The sequence below is a fragment of the Magallana gigas genome, chromosome 8 (assembly GCF_963853765.1).
Source record: "Magallana gigas chromosome 8, xbMagGiga1.1, whole genome shotgun sequence".
Taxonomy (NCBI): domain Eukaryota; kingdom Metazoa; phylum Mollusca; class Bivalvia; order Ostreida; family Ostreidae; genus Magallana; species Magallana gigas.
This window is the reverse complement of record NC_088860.1, coordinates 50,388,199-50,408,203: the sequence shown is the minus strand read 5'-3', so window position 1 is coordinate 50,408,203 and position 20,005 is coordinate 50,388,199. Positions and strand designations below refer to the sequence as shown.

Below are 20,005 nucleotides of genomic sequence, written 5' to 3'. Positions count from 1 at the left end.
GTCTGTCTGTCTGTCTGTCTGTCTGTCTGTCTGTCTCTCTCTCTCTCTCTCTCTCTCTCTCTCTCTCTCTCTCTCTCTCTCTCTAATAGAGGAATAGAGGGGTTGGTCTTCATGAGGCATATACGGCCAATCAAAAATATGTAAAAAAAAAAAAAAAAATGAAACAAGCGGTCCACAAAAATAGAATTCAACCGCTTCAGTGCTCTGTTGCCCAAATGCTATTAAAGCAAACGTTTGGATTATACGCTGTTGTACAAAGTTCAATGATAATACAATGTTTGACGTTCATGTTAATCAATCAACCAATCGACACGCTAAGTGCATACCAATCGCTGACCAGTTCCCCACAGGATATATTGTACATCACTTCCCCTATCCACTTCTGTTGCACCATTCATCTTAAAGCTTATCAGAACCTGCTAACTAAAATTACAAATTACACGAACTTGTATCCATGAAATATAAATCTTTTTTTTATAACTCTATTTCACCATTGCATTTGTGCGATGAAGTCATTATTTGATGTTTTGTTTTGTTGATTTGTTTTTATTTCCTCTCTTTTTTTTAGGGGGGGGGGGGGGGGGGGGGGTTGGCTTGAGTTTCTCCGAGTCTCCGGATTTTTATAAGGACGGGAGCGTACTTCGGAGAGAACGACTCGGTAATTTCCAGTAAATTCACCAAATTCGATCACCTACTTCAACTCCGCAAGTCTTTTAGAAAGCGGTAAAACAACTGATTGTCCGAACCGGATGTTGCCGGAAAGACCCGAGAAGTTGTATTTGTATAACGCACGTCATTTCATGTATACCACCTACAGACTCCCGGTTAATCGTGTATAGGAAGGCGTTTTCTGTTTGGTTTTCACTTCATTAGAACTTTTTTCTTCGTTGGCGGAATTTTTTTGACGTCATAGTTGTTGGAAGTTTTTGTTGTAAAGATATCAGTTGTAAGGATCTTAATTAAACCCACATGTATATCCATGATTGCTCAAATGAATGAATCAAATATATCACCTTTTGTGAAAAAAAAATTAACAAACATTGCAAAGACCACAAATTAAATTTACATAAATTACAATGATTAAGTGTAATGTTCGGAAATACACGGTTTTAATTCGAATATCCGTTTGTTTAGAACCGGCGTCAAAAACAGAGCTATATGTATATAACGATAGAAAGTTAAACATTTATTGATAATTTAGATTTATTGCTAGATAAAGTAATAAATGTTTTTATTTACAAATACATTATCCTATTTCATGATATGCCATGAAAAAAACATTGCGCTTAAGTTTAAAATCTTCCAAACCTTCAATTCCATTCAAATTAATTTCAATTCAAGCTAAAATGATTTTAAAAACCTTGGACATTACCAATTAAGAGAATTGTTGACGTATTGCATGTTGACGTGCAATGCATATATAATTATCATAGAGCTGATATTTTTGTTTTAAAAAAAATAAGCAAAATCTGCACGTATTCGTATTTTTAGCGTAAAACATACTTTCAGAGAAATTCATAAAAGGCCAGCTGTTTAAGGTATACTTGACACCTGTTTAAGATATTGAATAATCGGGGCGGCAGCTGTGATTTCTATCGACATGCACACCCACGTAACTTATGTACTTATAAAGGTAATCAATCTAAACGGTATGAAGTAGGAAACCCTGACATTCATAAAAAAAAAATCATTATAAAAGCAAAGATAGAATTTATACGAAGTTTTGTGAACTAATGATACAATGTAATTTCTTATCCAAGTTGTACAAAGTTCAATAACATAGATTTTGGTGTTAATGATAATCTATCAAGCAATCAACACACTAATTAATGCACGTGCATCTACTAATCTCTACCAGGCCACCGCTACACTCGCTGTTCCCATTTCATATGTACCCACTTATGTTCTCCCATTGACCGAGTCTATAATATATAGATTACATTTCAATAACCTTTATAACCATTGCGATTTCGTGATCTAGTCATCATATAAATACTTCTCTATCTGCTGATTGCGGTTTCTTTTAAAGTGTTTTTTAAGTGTAGAATTGTGAGGACGGAAGCGTATTACCAGAGGACTCAGGGATTTCCGGAACATGCACCACATGCATCTTTAATTGTTTTAATTTACCAAGAATCGAAAAACAACTGATTTTCCTAACTATACAGAAAATGCCCGAGAAGTTGGGTTTTTAACAAATCGACTACAAGTCACGCTTTGGACTCCATTGCCCCAGATTACTCTTGGAAAGAGGGTGTTTTCTTGTTTGGTAAATCATTAATAGTTCGCACCTTTTCTTTTCCTTGACGGGATTTCTTTATTATCGGGGACGGAATACTGAGTTAATAATTTAAAATTTCCGGGTTGTGCACTTCCTCTCATCTGTGATTAGTAGAAAATATATTGTGTGAACATTTCATTTATTTTGTTGGTTAAAAAGCGGTTCGACGCTTGAGAGAAATCTTTTTGACGATCAAACTTTATACGTGCGACTTAACAAATTTTAAGATTTCTAATCTTGAAAAAAGAGAGAAAACGAAAAAAAAATAATTACATTGTTCTTGATGTTAATGCAAATTTTAGTTACAACTAGTTGAAAACAATATTCTTTATTACCTTTTGAAAAGAGTTTTGATACGGTAAGGCTAATATCAGCAAACGAAATTTGTATGTGGTATTTCTTAAATTCTAATCATAATATGACCCGAGATGTATTTTCTTCTACTATACCCAATCTCAAGTAATAAGCATGTGGTATTTAATATTCTTTCGATTTTCTTTTTCAAATTAAGGTATGCACGCTTTAAAAAGCACATTTAAATTCCACACGTATGGTATACGGTATCACGACATTCATTATATATCATACATGTATCTCAGACCGCACAGATACGTGTTTATGGCTCTGATAAAATGCAAAGCTCTGTTGTTTAATGCCCCCCCCCCCCCCACCCCACCCCCATCGTACCTCAGTGATCTATGTGGTCAGGCCAACAAAATACAGTTTCCACTCCTATATATTAAATTCTGTAAATGTATATGCAAATAACTTACTGTACTGTTCTGACTTGAAAAAAAAATAGTTAAGTATAAAATGTTAACATCTGATTGTATATGGAATACAAGTACATGCATGTATATACTGAACATACATATTGTTGGCTGTAATTGGCCTGTATAAAAAACTAACTGCTTTGGGGGCACACGTGTATTAATAATAGCTCATACATTAATACATAGCAGTACTTGCTAGAAAATGTATACGCTTGTGTGTATGACAACCTGGAACACGTATATTCTTTATATAATATGGTTTGTTACAACGCACTTTGAAAAATTACGCACTTTGATTTTTTTTTTCAAAGTGCGTTAATTTTCGGACTAAGTGAACGCACTTTGAAAAAAAAAATTATTTTCAAATTGCGTTAATATCGTCGATATTAACGCACTTTGAAAAAAAATGTTCATGGTTTAGTGAAAATAGTTGATAGTTTTATATACAACTAGACTTTGACCCGTGCATGCACGGGTCAACATTGCATATTGGACAAAAATAGATACATCGACACACCCTATTGTTGACATTTACATAACAAAGCTATAAGCCCACATTAATGTTATTAATTTCACTACACTTTCTTTAGTTAGAATAATCTAACTGTGTCTCGGGAAAGGCCCCCACAACAGTTAGAATGCCCCCCATATACCCGTATTGTAGCAGAAAATTGCAGAATCGCTCCGAAACGATTTTCCAATGAAAATTTACACTTATTTGGATTATCGTTTCTGAGTTTATTCATGCAAATATGATTTCGTGGAAAGTAAACTAAAGATCCCGTTAGCGTGAATGTAATGCGCACGCGCAAGATTGTAAAATCCAAAAAATCCAGATGATTTCCGTGATTTTTATAGGAATTTTCGTTGATAATTAATTACCGAAGATTAATTGAGAAAAAATAAAAACAAACTGGTAATCTTTAAGTACCAATGATGGTTAAAATATGTAAAACACAAGACAGTACTATTCCGATTTATCGGTATTAAAGCCCAAAAATTCGAGTCTATCATTTTAATATAGTAGTGTACAAACCTTGTTTAGCTTAATGTGTTATATTTAAAAAAGAACTCATTGCATTCTCAGCTAACTTGATAAATAGTTTCTAGATGAGAATTTTTTTCTTTTCTCATAAGACAATATCGACAATTTACAAAGAAAAAAAATTCGGGAGGTTTGAGTTATCCAACATGACATAAACTTCATCGCTTAGCAACTGCATTTTCCTTTTTTTGAGTATGCAGCAAATTAACCACTTATCTAGTATATTGGGCTATGCTTGAACGAATATGATTTATATATATGAATAATGGAGATGAATGTATAATATATTTCAACTGACTCATTGCAAATATGATGTGAAAAAGGATACCTTAGTTCTGTTTATCAAAATCTTTTAGAAGATCAGTGCGAGAAAATTTACCCACATCCTAATGCTTGTTTTTAAGCTTATAATAATTACTATCGTTAATGTTAATATTCTTTTATTGAGTTGATTTATTTGATTAGAATAAAAAAAGAGGGTTACTGAGATTCTTTAACGTACCAATGGAGAAATTATTGTTCTGTCAGCTCGTTTTTTCAATAACACTGCATGTACTTATACGGAGCATATTTCTTTTTCCGATCTTAAATGTTTACCCAAAGTTGCTGAATATCATATGTTTTGGAAGGATAAATGAGGTGTAGGGGACCTTCTTCTTGTAATCAATTAAATGATGCACTGGTATTTGACCTGTATTTTTGGTTAACCCCAACCCTATCCCCGTTCTAAGTACAGTATTTATAAAAGCACCGGTCTTTGATATTCTTGTTATTGTATAGCTACAGTTGATAACCTTGCTTCTTGTGACACATATATATCACATTGTATCTAGAAAGTTTCTTCCGTGCAGTAGACTAGGCTAGTAATGCGATCTTCTCGCATTCTTTTCAAGTATTTAATCCTAAATTTGTTATAATCATTATAATCATTATAATATTGTTAATGTTTTTAATGTATACGCCTTCTGAGATCCTTGATTGGTGAATAAACATAGGTACATGTACTCTAAGATAGAATTGAGTTTTCTTTGAGAACTTATGACAGTTTTAGGGACGATATATCACGACTCAGAAATATGAACAAAAGCCTTTGTCCACAACATTTCTTCTCGCTTGAAAACGACAGTATTTTATATTCAACATTATTTTATATGTGAAATGTTCTAATGAAGTGCACATTCAACGAAAAGAAATACCGAAAGATGCATTTTAGAGTTTCCTATCATGGAATAAAATGCAATTGCTAAGTCCCCAGGCGGTTTAGATTTCATGCATCTGTTCTCAATCAATACCAGTGAATAATTATATCATGTTGCATTTGCCATAATGTTTTTTATCTAGGGCTGACACAACACATACCGTTTTCCAACATTGCAAAACAAAACGTTAACTTTACGATTAAAAAATTAGGTATCATTGTTTTAGTATTATGAGGCGATTAATCCAATAAAGTCCGAAGGACTCTATAATAAAATTCATCACACGCATCCGACCGTATTTGATAACCTCATGATATTTTAAAAAAAATAATGTTCAGCATATTGTACGTGTACGATTAAAGAGGTTCACTCCTATCTTTTTGGGTAACTATTTTATGTCACCCTCTTAACTAAAAAGTTTGCATCATATATTAATTCTATTTGTATATTCATATTCTCCAGATAGTTTGTGCATTATGATATATTCATGTTGTTCTGAAAGACATTTTTTGACATTTTTATCGATATATTTTAGCATATTTATCTTAAATTTCATAGAATAAAAAAAAAGAAATAACTCAAATTTTAGCCTAAGATTAGCATATATCGTGTCATATCTCAAGTTTCTGAGAACTGACACCTACTTTTTTTTTTTACTTCCATATGAGGCATTAAATGTATTTCTATTCGTATGCAATATTGACATTACTATTATTTTTTTTTTATTTGCGTTATAATTTGACTACTCCAAAATGTTATAACAATCTTTACATTTGCTGTTGCATTCATTATGTACTGGCATTTGAAGCCATCAGTAAAGCACGTTTTTATTTATTTTAACTTTGACCCGGATATTACTTTTATAGTCACTATATGTGTTCAGCTTCATGCCGATTAAAATCATAACTGAATAATAGTTCAAACTCTACATATTTGGTTGATTTCTTCATATAATTAATTTCCATGCCTAATTATGCAATTATTTCCGGAAAATTATCATTTCTGTTTGGAACCCTATATTTCCCAAAAATGACACGTGACATTGGTCACAGATAAATTAAACGAACATATTAGGTCCCTATCTTTATACCCATGATGTTTTTGGATGATTGACATTACTAGTATTTCAGGTGTCAACCTCCTTAAGTATTAAAATAGTCATTGATGAAATGTATTAAACTATACATTACAAAACCGATTCGTAATATTATCACAGAAAAACGTCACTGGAAAACGTAAATATTACGGCATAAAAGCTTTAAACACTGGCCTCTCCCACATAGCTTTCATGTAAATCTGTATCAGGAAATGTTACATATAAATCAAACATATATATATATATATATATATATATATATATATATATATATATATATATATATATATATATATATATATATATACAAATAACATATAAACACACGTACATAAAGCAGATCGGTGTAACGATTATGTTTTTTTTCTGCATCAACTGTTAATCGAAAGTTCACATACACGTCACACCAGGAAACGACCCTTGATTCTCCGAATGACAGCCTGTAAATATTGATTGTTTGTCCATGTCTTCCTGGTTGCTATTTCATTTGTCGTGTTGTCCCCATGCTCTTTTCCGTCTTCGCTGTATCGTAGTGTATCGATTTATATACATGTAATCAAATGCATGTCACTTGAAGCTGGATTGGGGAGGATTTTTAATTCAGTCTTCCTTTTGTCACAAGGGAACCTATATAATTGCCGGCAAATAAATGCAGAGCACGGCAGGTCATTAAATAAATGCATCAATGAACACTACCCATGAATCCAACCATCTCTCTCTCTCTCTCTCTCTCTCTCTCTCTCTCTCTCTCTCTCTCTCTCTCTCTCTCTCTCTCTCTCTCTCTCTCGTGTCATCATCCTATCTATTGTAATGGCCAAATTCTAACAATATTAAGTTATACATCCTAATTTTTCAAGTCATGTTCAACAAAGAATTCGTGTCATTTTTATTCAAAGAGAGCGAAGTGTTTTGCTTATTTCACACAATTTTTTCCCCACTTTCCAGCCCCCACTACCATCACACCCACCCCCAAATAAGAAATAACCATAAAATCAGTTGGGAACGTCAGCCTTACTTTAACTGTACTTTTAATGTAAGAAGTAATTTGATGAAGAAATAAATAAAGATTAAAAAAATATTATGGACCAATATTAAATAATTGTAAACTGCAGGAGCGCTTCATATCAGAATCCGGGTTTACAGTCTCGTCATCAAATTAGCCACATTTCCTTCAGTTTTTTCAAAAACAAAATTATGTAATGATCATTATGTTCATTTCCGGTATATATCTAATCAGAATGTTTAGGACATTTTGTGCAATTCTTGAGAAAACATCTGGACAACTACGGGAAGGATCTCAAATTAAAATAGAGGAAGTGTGTTACATAACCGTCAGCTGTTATCTGTCTTATCTGTTGTGTCTGGAGGGGATCTCAGGAATTATGTAACAAGCTGTATTTTATTGAACACGAAGATTTTCTTATGTAGCGTTGTTGCTTTTTAAAAATTGTGTCAATAGTTAAAATACATTGAAATGCATGCAAAATCTCTTAATCATGCCAAATATAACGTGTTCATTGAGTAAAACGCTTTGAGATTTTCACTACACCCCCGCCTATTAAAAAGCTGAATGCTCGGGGTAGAACATTGAAATCTGAGGGAAATAAATGTTAAGTGGGCCCTGCCCAACCGGAAGCAATTAAGCAGGGCCTTAAAATGCCCACAATGGCTCTTTAAACAGTGTTTCCAAGAACAGAGAGAAGCACGAAAAAAAATTGCTAAACAATTCATAAATAGTGATTCCAAAAATCGAATTAATCGGATTTATTCAATAAAGCTGTATATTAAGCATTCTCCAAAATGATTGTTTATTCTTAAAGAAATATATTTTTTACTATTGATAACTTACAGTTTACAATGTTATGAGAGTTCTGATAATGACAAAAGTGTAACGTCACTCCACAAAGAATTGAATTACTATTTACATGTAATAGAGCTTATGTTGAACATGGCTTAAACCGATCAGCTCAATAGATTGTTGTTAATTTTTCTTCTGTTTTAGCTCAGGTTTATAAGTACTAAACTAATAGTATCTGTTAATTATTATTTGTCATGCATACACATCAGGAAGTCTGAAAAATCCTCGCCCAAGAATTGTTGGTGCCCAGTAGAGTTGAAATTTAATAAATTGTTTTTTGGGGGAAAAATAGCAAAAGTTTACAGACAGACATACAAAAAGTTAATAAGTAAATAAAAAACAACGATAACAAAAAATGCCCCCCCCCCCAAAAAAAAAAAAATACGAATAACATTTAACGAAAGACAAAATCAAAACCAACTTGTTCTTCTCTATAAGACAGCGCAGTTTTTGATATCTTTAGTTTTTGCAAAAAGTTTGTCCACAGAGAAAACATTTTTTTTTCATGGCTTAGGTAGGTACGTGTATATTGACATATTGCAATGAACAAGATACATATAGTTCCTTAGGCAGAGCTTAGTAAAAAATGTGTGTGTGTGTGTGTGTGGGGGGGGGGGGTGTCCGACTTTTTCTAGAAAAAATGAATTCTCATGAAGTTGCATGCCATCTCCCTTTTTTTTTCAGAGAGATAAAAAAAAAGTTGACGTAAAAATATAAGGAAATTAACAATGAAATTAAAGTTTTTGCAGTTCTAGATAAAATGTTCTCTTTTTGATTCCGTTATAAATATAGCCCACGTTTACTCTATGTACAACAAAGTATTAGTGCAAATCTGTTTTACTAAGAACTTTACCGTCCGCCATTTTTATCCACACGCCGCCTGCATACCCGTTAACGTCGATCACGTGACGCGTGTGTTCCAATCAGAAATCTATAATGTGAATGCTGTTTTTATGGAAGCCATGGCAGTTCAGCTATGAATTTGCGTCGAGAGATTATTTTTGTTTTTAAAATTTGATTACTTATGTTTATTTTTGTATAGCTGGTATTAGTGAAATATATGCCATCGAGTATGAAACATAAACAATTGATTTTAATTTTATTTGGTTAAAGTGATGTTTTCTTCTGAAATTTTTACTCTGTATTTAATTAAAATATCCAAAACATCATATCTAAAATATTTACTTTTGTTACTAGAATCTCAACAATATGTAAACCCCCCTTTTATAAAAAATTTCCAGCCAATTTCAACTTCCGCTCTTTAAAATACATTTTTAAGTAAAAACTTTTAAAATTATACATTTTTTAAATCAAGTATTAAGTGAGAAACACATAGCACTTATCACTTTACTTGACAAACTTGTAAAAAAGATATTTTTCTTGGAAAAGAATACCAAACAAGAAAATAAGAATCATTTAAAAATTTGAATTATCTGAATATATATTTTGTAATTTCATCGTTAACTGCCTAATTTTTTTTCTTTAGGATTCAGACTTATAGATGTTGAACTTGGAAAACAAAAAATATAAAGCTTGACAAGCTTATTTTTTTCTACATCTTTTAGAACATGTATCTCCCCATTTGCCTAAACATCTTGACACCTTGGGAAAATGTCATTAACTAATTTTTCTTCAAACACTTTCCAAGTGCATTAGCTTGTGTGTTTTTACAATAAATAGAAGTATTTATTTTTAAAGGAAAGACCACTGATAAGAATAGTATGTTTGTAAAACTGTATAAAACGCAGGCATGTAGCATCGGGGGGGGGGGGGGGGCAGGGAGGCCTGCCCCCCCCCCCCCCCACTTTTCCCCGCAGCAGTAATTTTTTTAAAATTTACATATAAAAGCCCCCCCCCCCCTCCCCTGGGATTAGGTTTTTGAAGATTTTGGGATATTATAAATTTCCCCTTTTTTTTTTTTTTTTTTTTTTTTTTTTTGCTTGTCAATATTTTTTGGATGAGTCTAGCCCCCCCCCCCCCCCCCCCCCACACACACACACACTTTCAAAAACGATGCTACTCGTCTGAAACGTACAGTGTATATTTATACTACGGTACCATGCTTGTACAAAGTTAACGCAATATTTAGAAGTGTATAGTACAAATTTAGTTTAATATCAAAACCTATCTAATCTGAACATGCAGATAAGTTCACATTGACCATTTTATTAACTGAAGGTCTATACACTATTTCTGTACCTAATCAGTAATGAAAAATACATATTTTCAATTGAACAACTTTCATAGGAAAAATCGATTAAAAATGCGATACAAGTTTTCAACAAAATTTCATTCATAATTTGAAGTTTAGACATGATCTTAAAACTGGGTTAAGTAGCGTCACCTTATTCAATGGAAAACCAGATTGCGTGTGAAATGGGGTTAGGGTTAATAATTTTCTTCAGAAGTGTTTCCCGGGGAACAGTAAACCTAAACCGGAAAATTCACTTAAAACAGAAGTTACGGCGTGCAGAGTTATGGAGAGACCTAAGTTTATGAATGATGTAAACATTCCTTTGATAAGTTTTCATGAATGTATATGAATAAACAAATTTTTAATTTTCTCTGTCTGTCTGTCTGTCTCAATTTATAATCAAAGATTATTTTTATTTCCATTTTCTTTTTAACTTTCATGATAGCATATTTCAATTTTCTTAGTTTTGTTTGAATATATTTTCTAAGAATTTTATTGCAACTTCTATAAAAAGGATACATGCTCATATGTACAATGTATTCCCGGCGAATCGTTTCCGCCTAAGGAAAAACTATTTAGAATAAAAAGAGTTGATAGAAAATAGAAAATCCTGCTTTCGATTTTCAGTTTTAGTATTTTCCAAACACGTGGTTCAATTTTCTTTTTCTATTGTTATTCTAAATCCCCTTTACTAGGTACGACAGGCACACATCCATGATTTTTTTCCATCAGGAAGGGGGGGGGGGGAGGGTAGAGGGGTCCGATACTTATTTTCGGTGTTTGTGAATTTAATGAGTTTAAATTTTCCTGATCCCTCACCCCCTCCTATACATCCATACACGAAAGAAATACTCATTTTATCATAAAAAGAGATATGAATTCAAAAATATAGTTTAATGTTTTTCATGAAAGAGTTTCGTTTTCAAATAAAAATTCACATACCAAGTTCAACTCTTGGAAGAACAAACTGTTATATTTTGGCGGAAGAATAAAAATCGTCAAATAATTCACGCCGTGTATTTAAAATGTACATAACTACAATTTCCCATTGAAATTTTTTTCTGATGATAACCGTTTTTGAAAAATTGCAGTTCCTTGAAAATGCATGTACACTGCTTTTAGAAACTAATATGGTCTTCTTTTTTTTTTTTTACCCCCAATACATTATTATCGGGCAGTCAAATAGTGGTTGAAAATTTAGTTGATTTACAAATCGTACCTTCAATTTTCACTATAAAAAAACTTTGCACTTAAAGTTCAAAATATAAAAGGGGGTTGAATGGAGAGAGCTAAAGGGAATGATCGAGTAAATTATCCACGTGAGTTAGAAGAGTGTAAAACCCAAAGGGGATATCGACAGCTATAGCTGTTAACGGATTTTTGAGAAAAAAAAATCCCATACATTATATGCATAAGTTTGTCTTTAATCATTTTCTACTTTTCATTAAGATCTTGCAAGATACACTATACATGTACTGATTTATTGTTTTTGCGTTCATTTTATTCTGGCTATCCGCAGATAAATACATGTATAGTAATTTTAGGAGTTGGGTTGTCAACAAATTCACCATCAGATCTGACTTAAAAGTGAAGACGTTTTTGCTTTTATAGTTTAAACATTTTTCTATATCGTTATACTGTAACAGTTACATTTTCAACGTTGCCTCAACTCTCATATTATGAAAGTTGAGGCAACGTTGAAAATGTAACTGTTACAGTAACATATATAACAGTTATAACGTTATATCGTTATACCGAACTCTTCTCCTCAAAGAGATAGCTTAAGTCTTCAATGCCTCGACCATCCACTCCTCAGTAGAATATTTTGTGCACAGAGCAAAAGATTACGTTCCATGATTTGGTTGTAATGAGATCACATTTAAAATCTTTTAATAATCCATAAATAACTTAAAAGCCTTTCCAGCTTTACAACGAATTTTGTTCATTACTGACATATAAGGAAATCTCTCAATTCTAAATACATATGAATGTACTACATGTAGATCCATTCATTAGATAACCGTGTGTCTCAGATGTAATAAACTAATCAACAGATCGCTCTAGTGGTGTAATTAAAATATCACACACACAACAAACTCACGCCACAATCAGAATGAATGGTTTTCAGGAAACATCCTCACACTCTGCCCTCTGTCGATGGCAAAGTGTCAGCTTTTTTTTCAATTTTTAAGCTATAACAACAGTTGTTATGGCATACATGTACATGTTTACATTTTATCTGGTATGGTTTTAATATAGAAGTGCACTCCATTGCGCATAGATACTGAACCTTTCCCTGTATTAGCAATAGGGAGGTTGGATGATGCATCTAAAGTTATAAGAAATTTTGTTCTGATCATTTTGTTTTTTTACATCTTGACAAACGTTTTTGTTGAAACCAAACATTTTTCTCAGTTTTTTTTAAAGAATGCTATTTATCTAACTTTTATATAAACTTTTTTTTAATCATATCAACTAGTTCTTTTAGATTAATGTACGTGCCTGTATACACCACACCAGATCACATATGAGCATGACATTAAAACATTGGTAAAGAAAGAATCTCTTGTCGACAAAAAAAGAATGGACAAAGAGAAGGACAAAGTATTATATAATAATTTATTTTCCAGCTGCTGCTTGCTTCAGAGATATGTACAGACGCACGAGATTCAACACAAACAGAGTCAATAAATAGATAAATATAAACAACCACAGAATATTTAATGCCCTATATCAAAAATATCACATCCATTTCTCTCACAAAATTGGTCAAATTTTCATGTATCCAAACTGATTGCTCGTGCGGAACGCGTAGATTTGGCACCGGTCCTTGACCTGTAGAAACACGTTACTACCCTTCGTCAATTTAAACGTGTCCCCAAGTTCTATGGGTTGTACTCGGTCCTCACCCAGCAGTAAATCCTTGGGACAACCCCATTCTTTCTCCATCAGAATGACAGAGCCTCCATTTGGATGTTCTAAAACCACCCGGATGTAGTTGTCTGTGCTTTGTCTGCACAACGTGTCGTTAACGATGGTTGTTATGGAAACAAATAACTTGTAGGTCCCAGTTTCTTTGACTTCAACTTTTGTTTGATAACCTTTGCTTTGTTTAACTAAGTGCAATCTCCCAGTATCACCTATATTAAAGAAAAAATAATTGTAATGCCTAAGTCATAATAGTAATAAATAAGTCCTAATAACTTGGCCTGCATCAACAGACGGTCCAGACTAATTCTAAGGATATTGTAATTGGGGTGGGGGGGGGGGGGTATGATACATGTGATTTATTTACTGGGCCTAAATTGGCATTTTCGTCTAAATGATTCCGGATTATTTTATAATAAAAATCACTTACAATGGTTTGTTGCATTGATTTCGAAGTATTCTTGTAGAATACGACCATTGGGACTTCTTTTACGCACAAGGACGTCCCTCATCTACAAAAGAATAAACAGTTATAATATATATGGCAACATGACTTGACTTGTCCACAAACTAATACGAAGCTTTCTATCCAATATTTTTGTATATCAACCCCTATACATGTATAATGACTATATAAATATAGATGCACTCGCATACAATGGTGATGAACTCACTATCAATGAACTTGCAATTTTGACATCAATACACAGACGGTTGTAAATATTTATGGCATGAACCAGGCAGTTATAGTTATATCACTATACAATAAAAGATGTTCAAACCCAACCAACCTCTTTGGACAATGCGATGAGAGATTGGTCAACTTTTCGGCAACACATCTCTTTGTTTCCGGTTCGGACTTTCACAGCCTTCCCGCTCCAAAGCAGTTCCGAATCCTCTTCCACACACGCCGTACACAAAGCAGACGACAAGGGTACATCACACTGGCGTGACGTCAGTAAACTGACAGCACCTGACGACTTGTCGTCTGTCACCAATATCCGGGTCTTATTATTAAGATAAGAACTGACGGACCATGTGATTGCAGAGGCCATCAGTAGATTAAAAATCATGGAGATAATGGCTACCACGGTCATTCGTTTTGTCCTTGGTCTCTGGACTGCTGTCATGACATTTTGATCTTCAAAACGACGAATATCATTCCCAGATGTTACCATGGCGATGCTCGTTGGTATCGGGGTGTTATAATACACAGACTGGGGGGTATCGAAGTAGCCTGTCGTCATCATCGTGGCTTGTTAAACTGTTATGTTGAGAGTTCAACCAGATTCTGTTTAAATGAAGACACTGTGAAAGATCAGGAACTTTATATTCAGCAGTTCTGGATATCCTACGTACGTTTTCCAATCATTTTTCCATCCGCCAAATATAGTGACGAATTTCCTCTTTTTTTCAATCTATAAATAACTTTTAAACATTAGTGCTTAGATAAAATTCATTTTGACCTTGGATGTAGATACTTCCGTTTCACATTTGAGAGCTGAGTGGGAAATAATGGTGTGCGGTTATACAGCACAACCAACGCGGAAAACCCAAGCAGATTTTTAAGATTCGAGATAAATTAACAAAAACTGTATACGTCACTGGTTAGACTTTATATCATTTCATTGTATACGGATTTATTTTAGGAAAACAATTAAAATCATTCAGTTTAATTCAAAAATAGGTTCAACCTGTTTTGTTGATATTCACGATAGTTTAACACTGTTTTTATCGATTACGGAGCGTGTTTAAGGATTAATTCTTTGAAAATACCACTTCTCAAAATATGTAATATCTGGGCGTGAAACTTTTTTCAGTCTTTTTTCTAAGCAACAGTTTTTCGTTAATTATATTTAATATTTTTCGTGATAGTCACTTAAATCTAAACATGTCTCTCAAACAGATGCATACTTATTAATTTAATTTAATAAGTATGTTATTCAAGTATATAAATACATTGAATTGGATTGAACAGCAGGCACAATGCCTATTTATGTTCTCTCCTGAGGTACGTATACTTATTGACTGAAAATCCAGTGGGAAATAACGCTCTTTGATTCTAGCAGTCAAAAACTACCACCAAAAAGAAAGTTCATGTATTGCACAGAATTATATTTTAAAGTTGTTTTCGATCGAAGTTTGGCTTAACTTTTAATAAATGCATAAACATATAAGTAAATCATGAAGTTACATGAATTAACAAATATTTGATATTCTCTCTCTCTCTCTCTCTCTCTCTCTCTCTCTCTCTCTCTCTCTCTCTCTCTCTCATTAATTAACATCAGAAACACTAAAAATCATAATTACTAAACATGGATATTTGTACTAATGATGACAAGTAAACTGTTATACTTATTGCATATAATTCTCATTATCCATTTTTTTTCTATTATATGCATGGATTTCCACAGAGTGAAACAGACTGTGTTACCAAATGATAGTATCAAGTTTGATTCAATTTGACCATCTTGTTTTTCCAGCAAGGTCGCATCAATATCATTATATTTTTCCTCAACTTTAAGGATAATAAAATTAGAGGTAGAAACTAACATGGTCCTGACATTATTATGAGATATTAATTTGAGATATTAATTTGAATAATAATTATGAGAAATTAATTTGAAATATTAATTTAAGATATGAGTTTGAGATATTAATTATGAGATATTAATTTGAGATAATAATTTGAGATATTAATTTGAGATATAGATTTGAGATATTAATTTGAGATATTAATTTGAGATATTAATTTTCTATTTTACATTGAAATAATGAAACCAAATAATTGACTATAAGTTATATTACTAAATTGATATAATTATTTGAACTAAAATTAATTAGATTTACCCCACATCTTCTCTAATTCCTTAAATTTTAAAGTTATTATTTCCATTATAATTTAATGCCTCCAATAATGAAAAAAATCGGATTTTATGTATACATATAATTGTACGGAAAAACAGATTTATTGATCATTTTGTAAGACGGAAAATACGTACCTTAGTTAACTTTTCAAACAAATCTTTTTAAAGATTTAATATTTTAAAAACTAACACAATTTAAATTTATTTCAAATATCATATTTTATAAATGCATTCTGAAACACGTGACCCTTGTCAATAATACATAATACTGTGGAATCATTAGAATTCGAGGTGGCTCAATTTTCGTGGTATTCGTGGGTAGACCTCCCCCACGAATTTAAAACCTCAACGAAAACAATTTAAAAAACAGTTATCTTTGTTACTGAAACAGTGACCGATGCATCCACGAAATTACAACCCCGCGAATGAACAAAAAAGTCACAATCCACGAAAATTGGCCCCCACGAATTTTAATGATTCCACAGTAATTGAAAAAATATTCATGGTTGTAGTTATTCAAGAAATGTAAATTGAATTCATACAATAATTTTGAATAGCTAACCTTGTGATTTTTCTTACGCCAATATTTCGCCAAAATATAGTCATTATTAGTCTGTTAACTTTGATAACTATTTTTCTGCCCAGTTGTACTATAGCAGGAAGGAAAGAAAATTATGATCTTTAAATTTCTTTACATCTTAATTTAATAAACATTTTGAATTTTAAGATAAGTCAAAGACAAGACTCCTTCCTTATACATTCAAACTGTGTTTAAGAACAAAGATACTTTCAGATACACATTTGTGCAAAAAGATGGAAAACACTGCTTTTATCTCATCGAGACTTGTGTCCCCAAAGTTCAATGGATTGTGGAACACTAACGTACACGATACGTCAATATTTTGATATCTTGAGTACTAGTATGATTGTGGTACTTTGTAATTTTTTTTATCATAAATAAAACCTGAAATGTTTAATATATATTACATTTTTTCACCGTTTTTTTCTTCTTAAAGAGACAGTACAGCTGAAAACACATGTGTGAATAACTTCAGATGTACCCATTGTATCGTTAGGAAATAAGAAATAACGGTGATTGTAATAGTTGAAATATATAAAAATCATGAGGTTGACAATGGTTTTAGAGGGGAGTCTATTATAACAGCTACCCTCCCAAACAGGTACTTTTTATTTTATTATACTGAATGTCTTATTTTTAAATTTTTTTTTTTACTGTTTTTATATAGAAATGAAATGAATTCTACGGCAAACCATACACGCATAATTTACGCGCATGTAATAATTCGTTGTGTTACCAGTTGCGAAGTGTGTTGCTAACGGCGATGGTAACAGAACGGATTACTTATGCGTCTAAACCAATCAGATTTCAGTATTTAACATGGAAGTATAATAATGTCAAACCAATGAAATCTTTTGTAACAAACTAGAACAAACAATTCCTAAGATATAGAACAAATGAGATATATTACAAAACAATTGGAATAGTTTACGATAAAAATGAATAATAATATTTTTATATTTTTTATTTGTATGGTATGAATTTTAAATTAACAGTGAATTGTAAAATAATTTTACAATTCACTGTTAATTTAAAATTCATACCATACAAATAAAAAATATACAAAGAAAAATGAAAGTTATATACATGTAGTACAAATGAAAGTATACAATACAAATGAAAATTTAAAGGTTAAACATGGAGAAGATTTTGCAACGCTTGACTTGCCATAGTTTATCCTATTTTTATTCCCAGACTACTATTATTACAAAATATCTGGATTTATTTTTCAAAGTTTTCCCTTTTTAGACTGTTATTTCCAGATCGAAGCCCAAATTTTGAATTTCCGTGTGATATATTTATATGAATGATGTTCTATAGCTATCGTGTAATCCCCAACATCGTCTCACTTTACTGTTGGTTATAACGACCTCTAGGTGCTTACTGAACATGAATGGGGGGAAGTTTTCTATCCACTTCCGGTTAACAAGAAAAGAAAAGTAGCGCTACTTCGATGTAGATGTGTTGTCCTTATGAAGCGGAAGCGTCAATTCACAATGGATTGGCAACTAAGTGTGATTCCATACAAGTAGAAAAATTGAAACAATAATCTTTGAAATTAAAAACCCTATTATAAAAGGGGTGCATAATTTACAGAACAGAGTTACTGGTTCCAACCTAGAACGGTTCCAAATTAAAACGCAGACATTCAATTCATGACACATCAAAGAATATTGCAGATTATGATTACATTAATGTATAAATTGATTATCGATCAATTCAAGAGATGTGATAGGCTTGCCATCTTAAAATCTTACTTTGTAGTTTAATTACGAGGGGTGGTGCCAGAGTATAAAGGCATTTGGAAAAAGTGAGTAATATCATTAGTCAACTAAGTAAAGATTGAGATCAACAACGAATTGCAAACCTCATAACTGTCTACCACCTTACGTGTATCCCCGCTCATGGCCTGATACTTATAACCATTTTAACAAAACCTTGGACTTTCTGTCGGACGTACATAATATATAAATAGTGCCTGTTTGGGACGGTAACAGTTGAAATTGACACCCCGAGAAAACCATTGTCAACCGACGCGAAGCGGAGGTTGACAATGGTTTTCGAGGGGTGTCAATTTCAACTGTTATCCTCCCAAACAGGCACTATTTATTTTGTTATACTGAATGTCTTTTTTAAAATTTTTAAGAAAATTTTACTGTTTTTATATAGGAATAGCGTGAATTCTACAGCGAACCGTACGCGCATAATTTTCGCGCATGTAACATTTTTTAATGTTACCCGTTGCCAAGTGCGTTGCTAACGCTGAGGGTAATAGTAAATATTATTAACTGCGTCTTAACCAATCAGATTTCAGTATTTAACATGAAAGTATAACAAAACTATCCATTTCCTGCATCAAATCAAGTTAAAAATGACGTTGTTTCGAGTGAAAAATGCATATATTACGTAGTCTTAACTACAAAGCCAGACAAATCATGTTGAATTCCATTGGCTATGGCCGAGAGGCCAACAATGAAGTAGATATACAGGTCTTCATCACATTGATGTTTGATACAACTACCCAAAATCCAAGCTTTTGGTGAAATGGTTCGTACATATGAGAGTTGAGAAAGGCTAAAGTGAAAAGCTATCATTTTTTTTTTAAATTTGATATAAGGGCACAGTGCTGGAGTTAAAATCGGAGAAACTCTAAATCCAATTTTAAGGCTAAAATTGTTCAAAAACTTTTCGAAGAAAATTAATTAAAGTACATGCACTTCTAGAATTATTTCTAACTGATTTGAACGTATGTTATTGATGCAACTTCCGATATGAAGACTTAACTAATATTTGCAAGAAAGACATCAATTTATGTTTAAACACGCCTTTGATAAAGTTATTAGTCCATGGTGAATTATAAAAAAAATTCCTCAAGCTTGAAAAAAAACACCAAAACTTTAGCTCATCCTTTTAGTTTCCATTTTAATGATACATGAGGTTTTCGTTTTTTAATTAACACCACTTCGCACCGGCGTGCGGAGAATGTGCGACTGTATTTCAAGTTCTAAGTATTCATTTTGTAACTTGTTTCTAACTCGCTCGGATTCAATAACAATTATGCTGTATTTTAATGTCATGAATATCTTAATCTTTTGCTGCCATTGCGTTGATAATTCGTAGAATAACAACTCGTCACTAATTTGAGTTATGGATTATACAATTAATTATCACAGATATAATGCCT

At 32.4% G+C, this 20,005-nt stretch overlaps 1 protein-coding gene across 1 annotated transcript; it reads right to left on the bottom strand.

The window, feature by feature from the left end:
• Nucleotides 1–13,051: 13,051 nt before the first annotated feature.
• Nucleotides 13,052–14,766, bottom strand: LOC105331509 (uncharacterized). Its single transcript, XM_011433736.4, has 3 exons — nucleotides 14,166–14,766; nucleotides 13,805–13,886; nucleotides 13,052–13,586 (listed from the first exon to the last, which is right to left on the bottom strand). The coding sequence occupies exons 1-3, from the start codon at nucleotides 14,622–14,624 to the stop codon at nucleotides 13,216–13,218; spliced, it is 912 nt and encodes a 303-aa protein (XP_011432038.3). The 5' UTR covers nucleotides 14,625–14,766; the 3' UTR covers nucleotides 13,052–13,215.
• Between the last annotated feature and the right edge of the window lie 5,239 nt (nucleotides 14,767–20,005).

Excerpts from the sequence above, each read along its gene's own strand:
- LOC105331509 (XM_011433736.4), bottom strand. The coding sequence starts at position 14,624 with ATGATGACGACAGGCTACTTCGATACCCCCCAGTCTGTGTATTATAAC. Across the intron at positions 13,887-14,165 it reads TCATCGCATTGTCCAAAGAG|ATGAGGGACGTCCTTGTGCG; the intron begins GTTGGTTGGGTT and ends ATTCTTTTGTAG. Across the intron at positions 13,587-13,804 it reads AATCAATGCAACAAACCATT|GTGATACTGGGAGATTGCAC; the intron begins GTAAGTGATTTT and ends TCTTTAATATAG.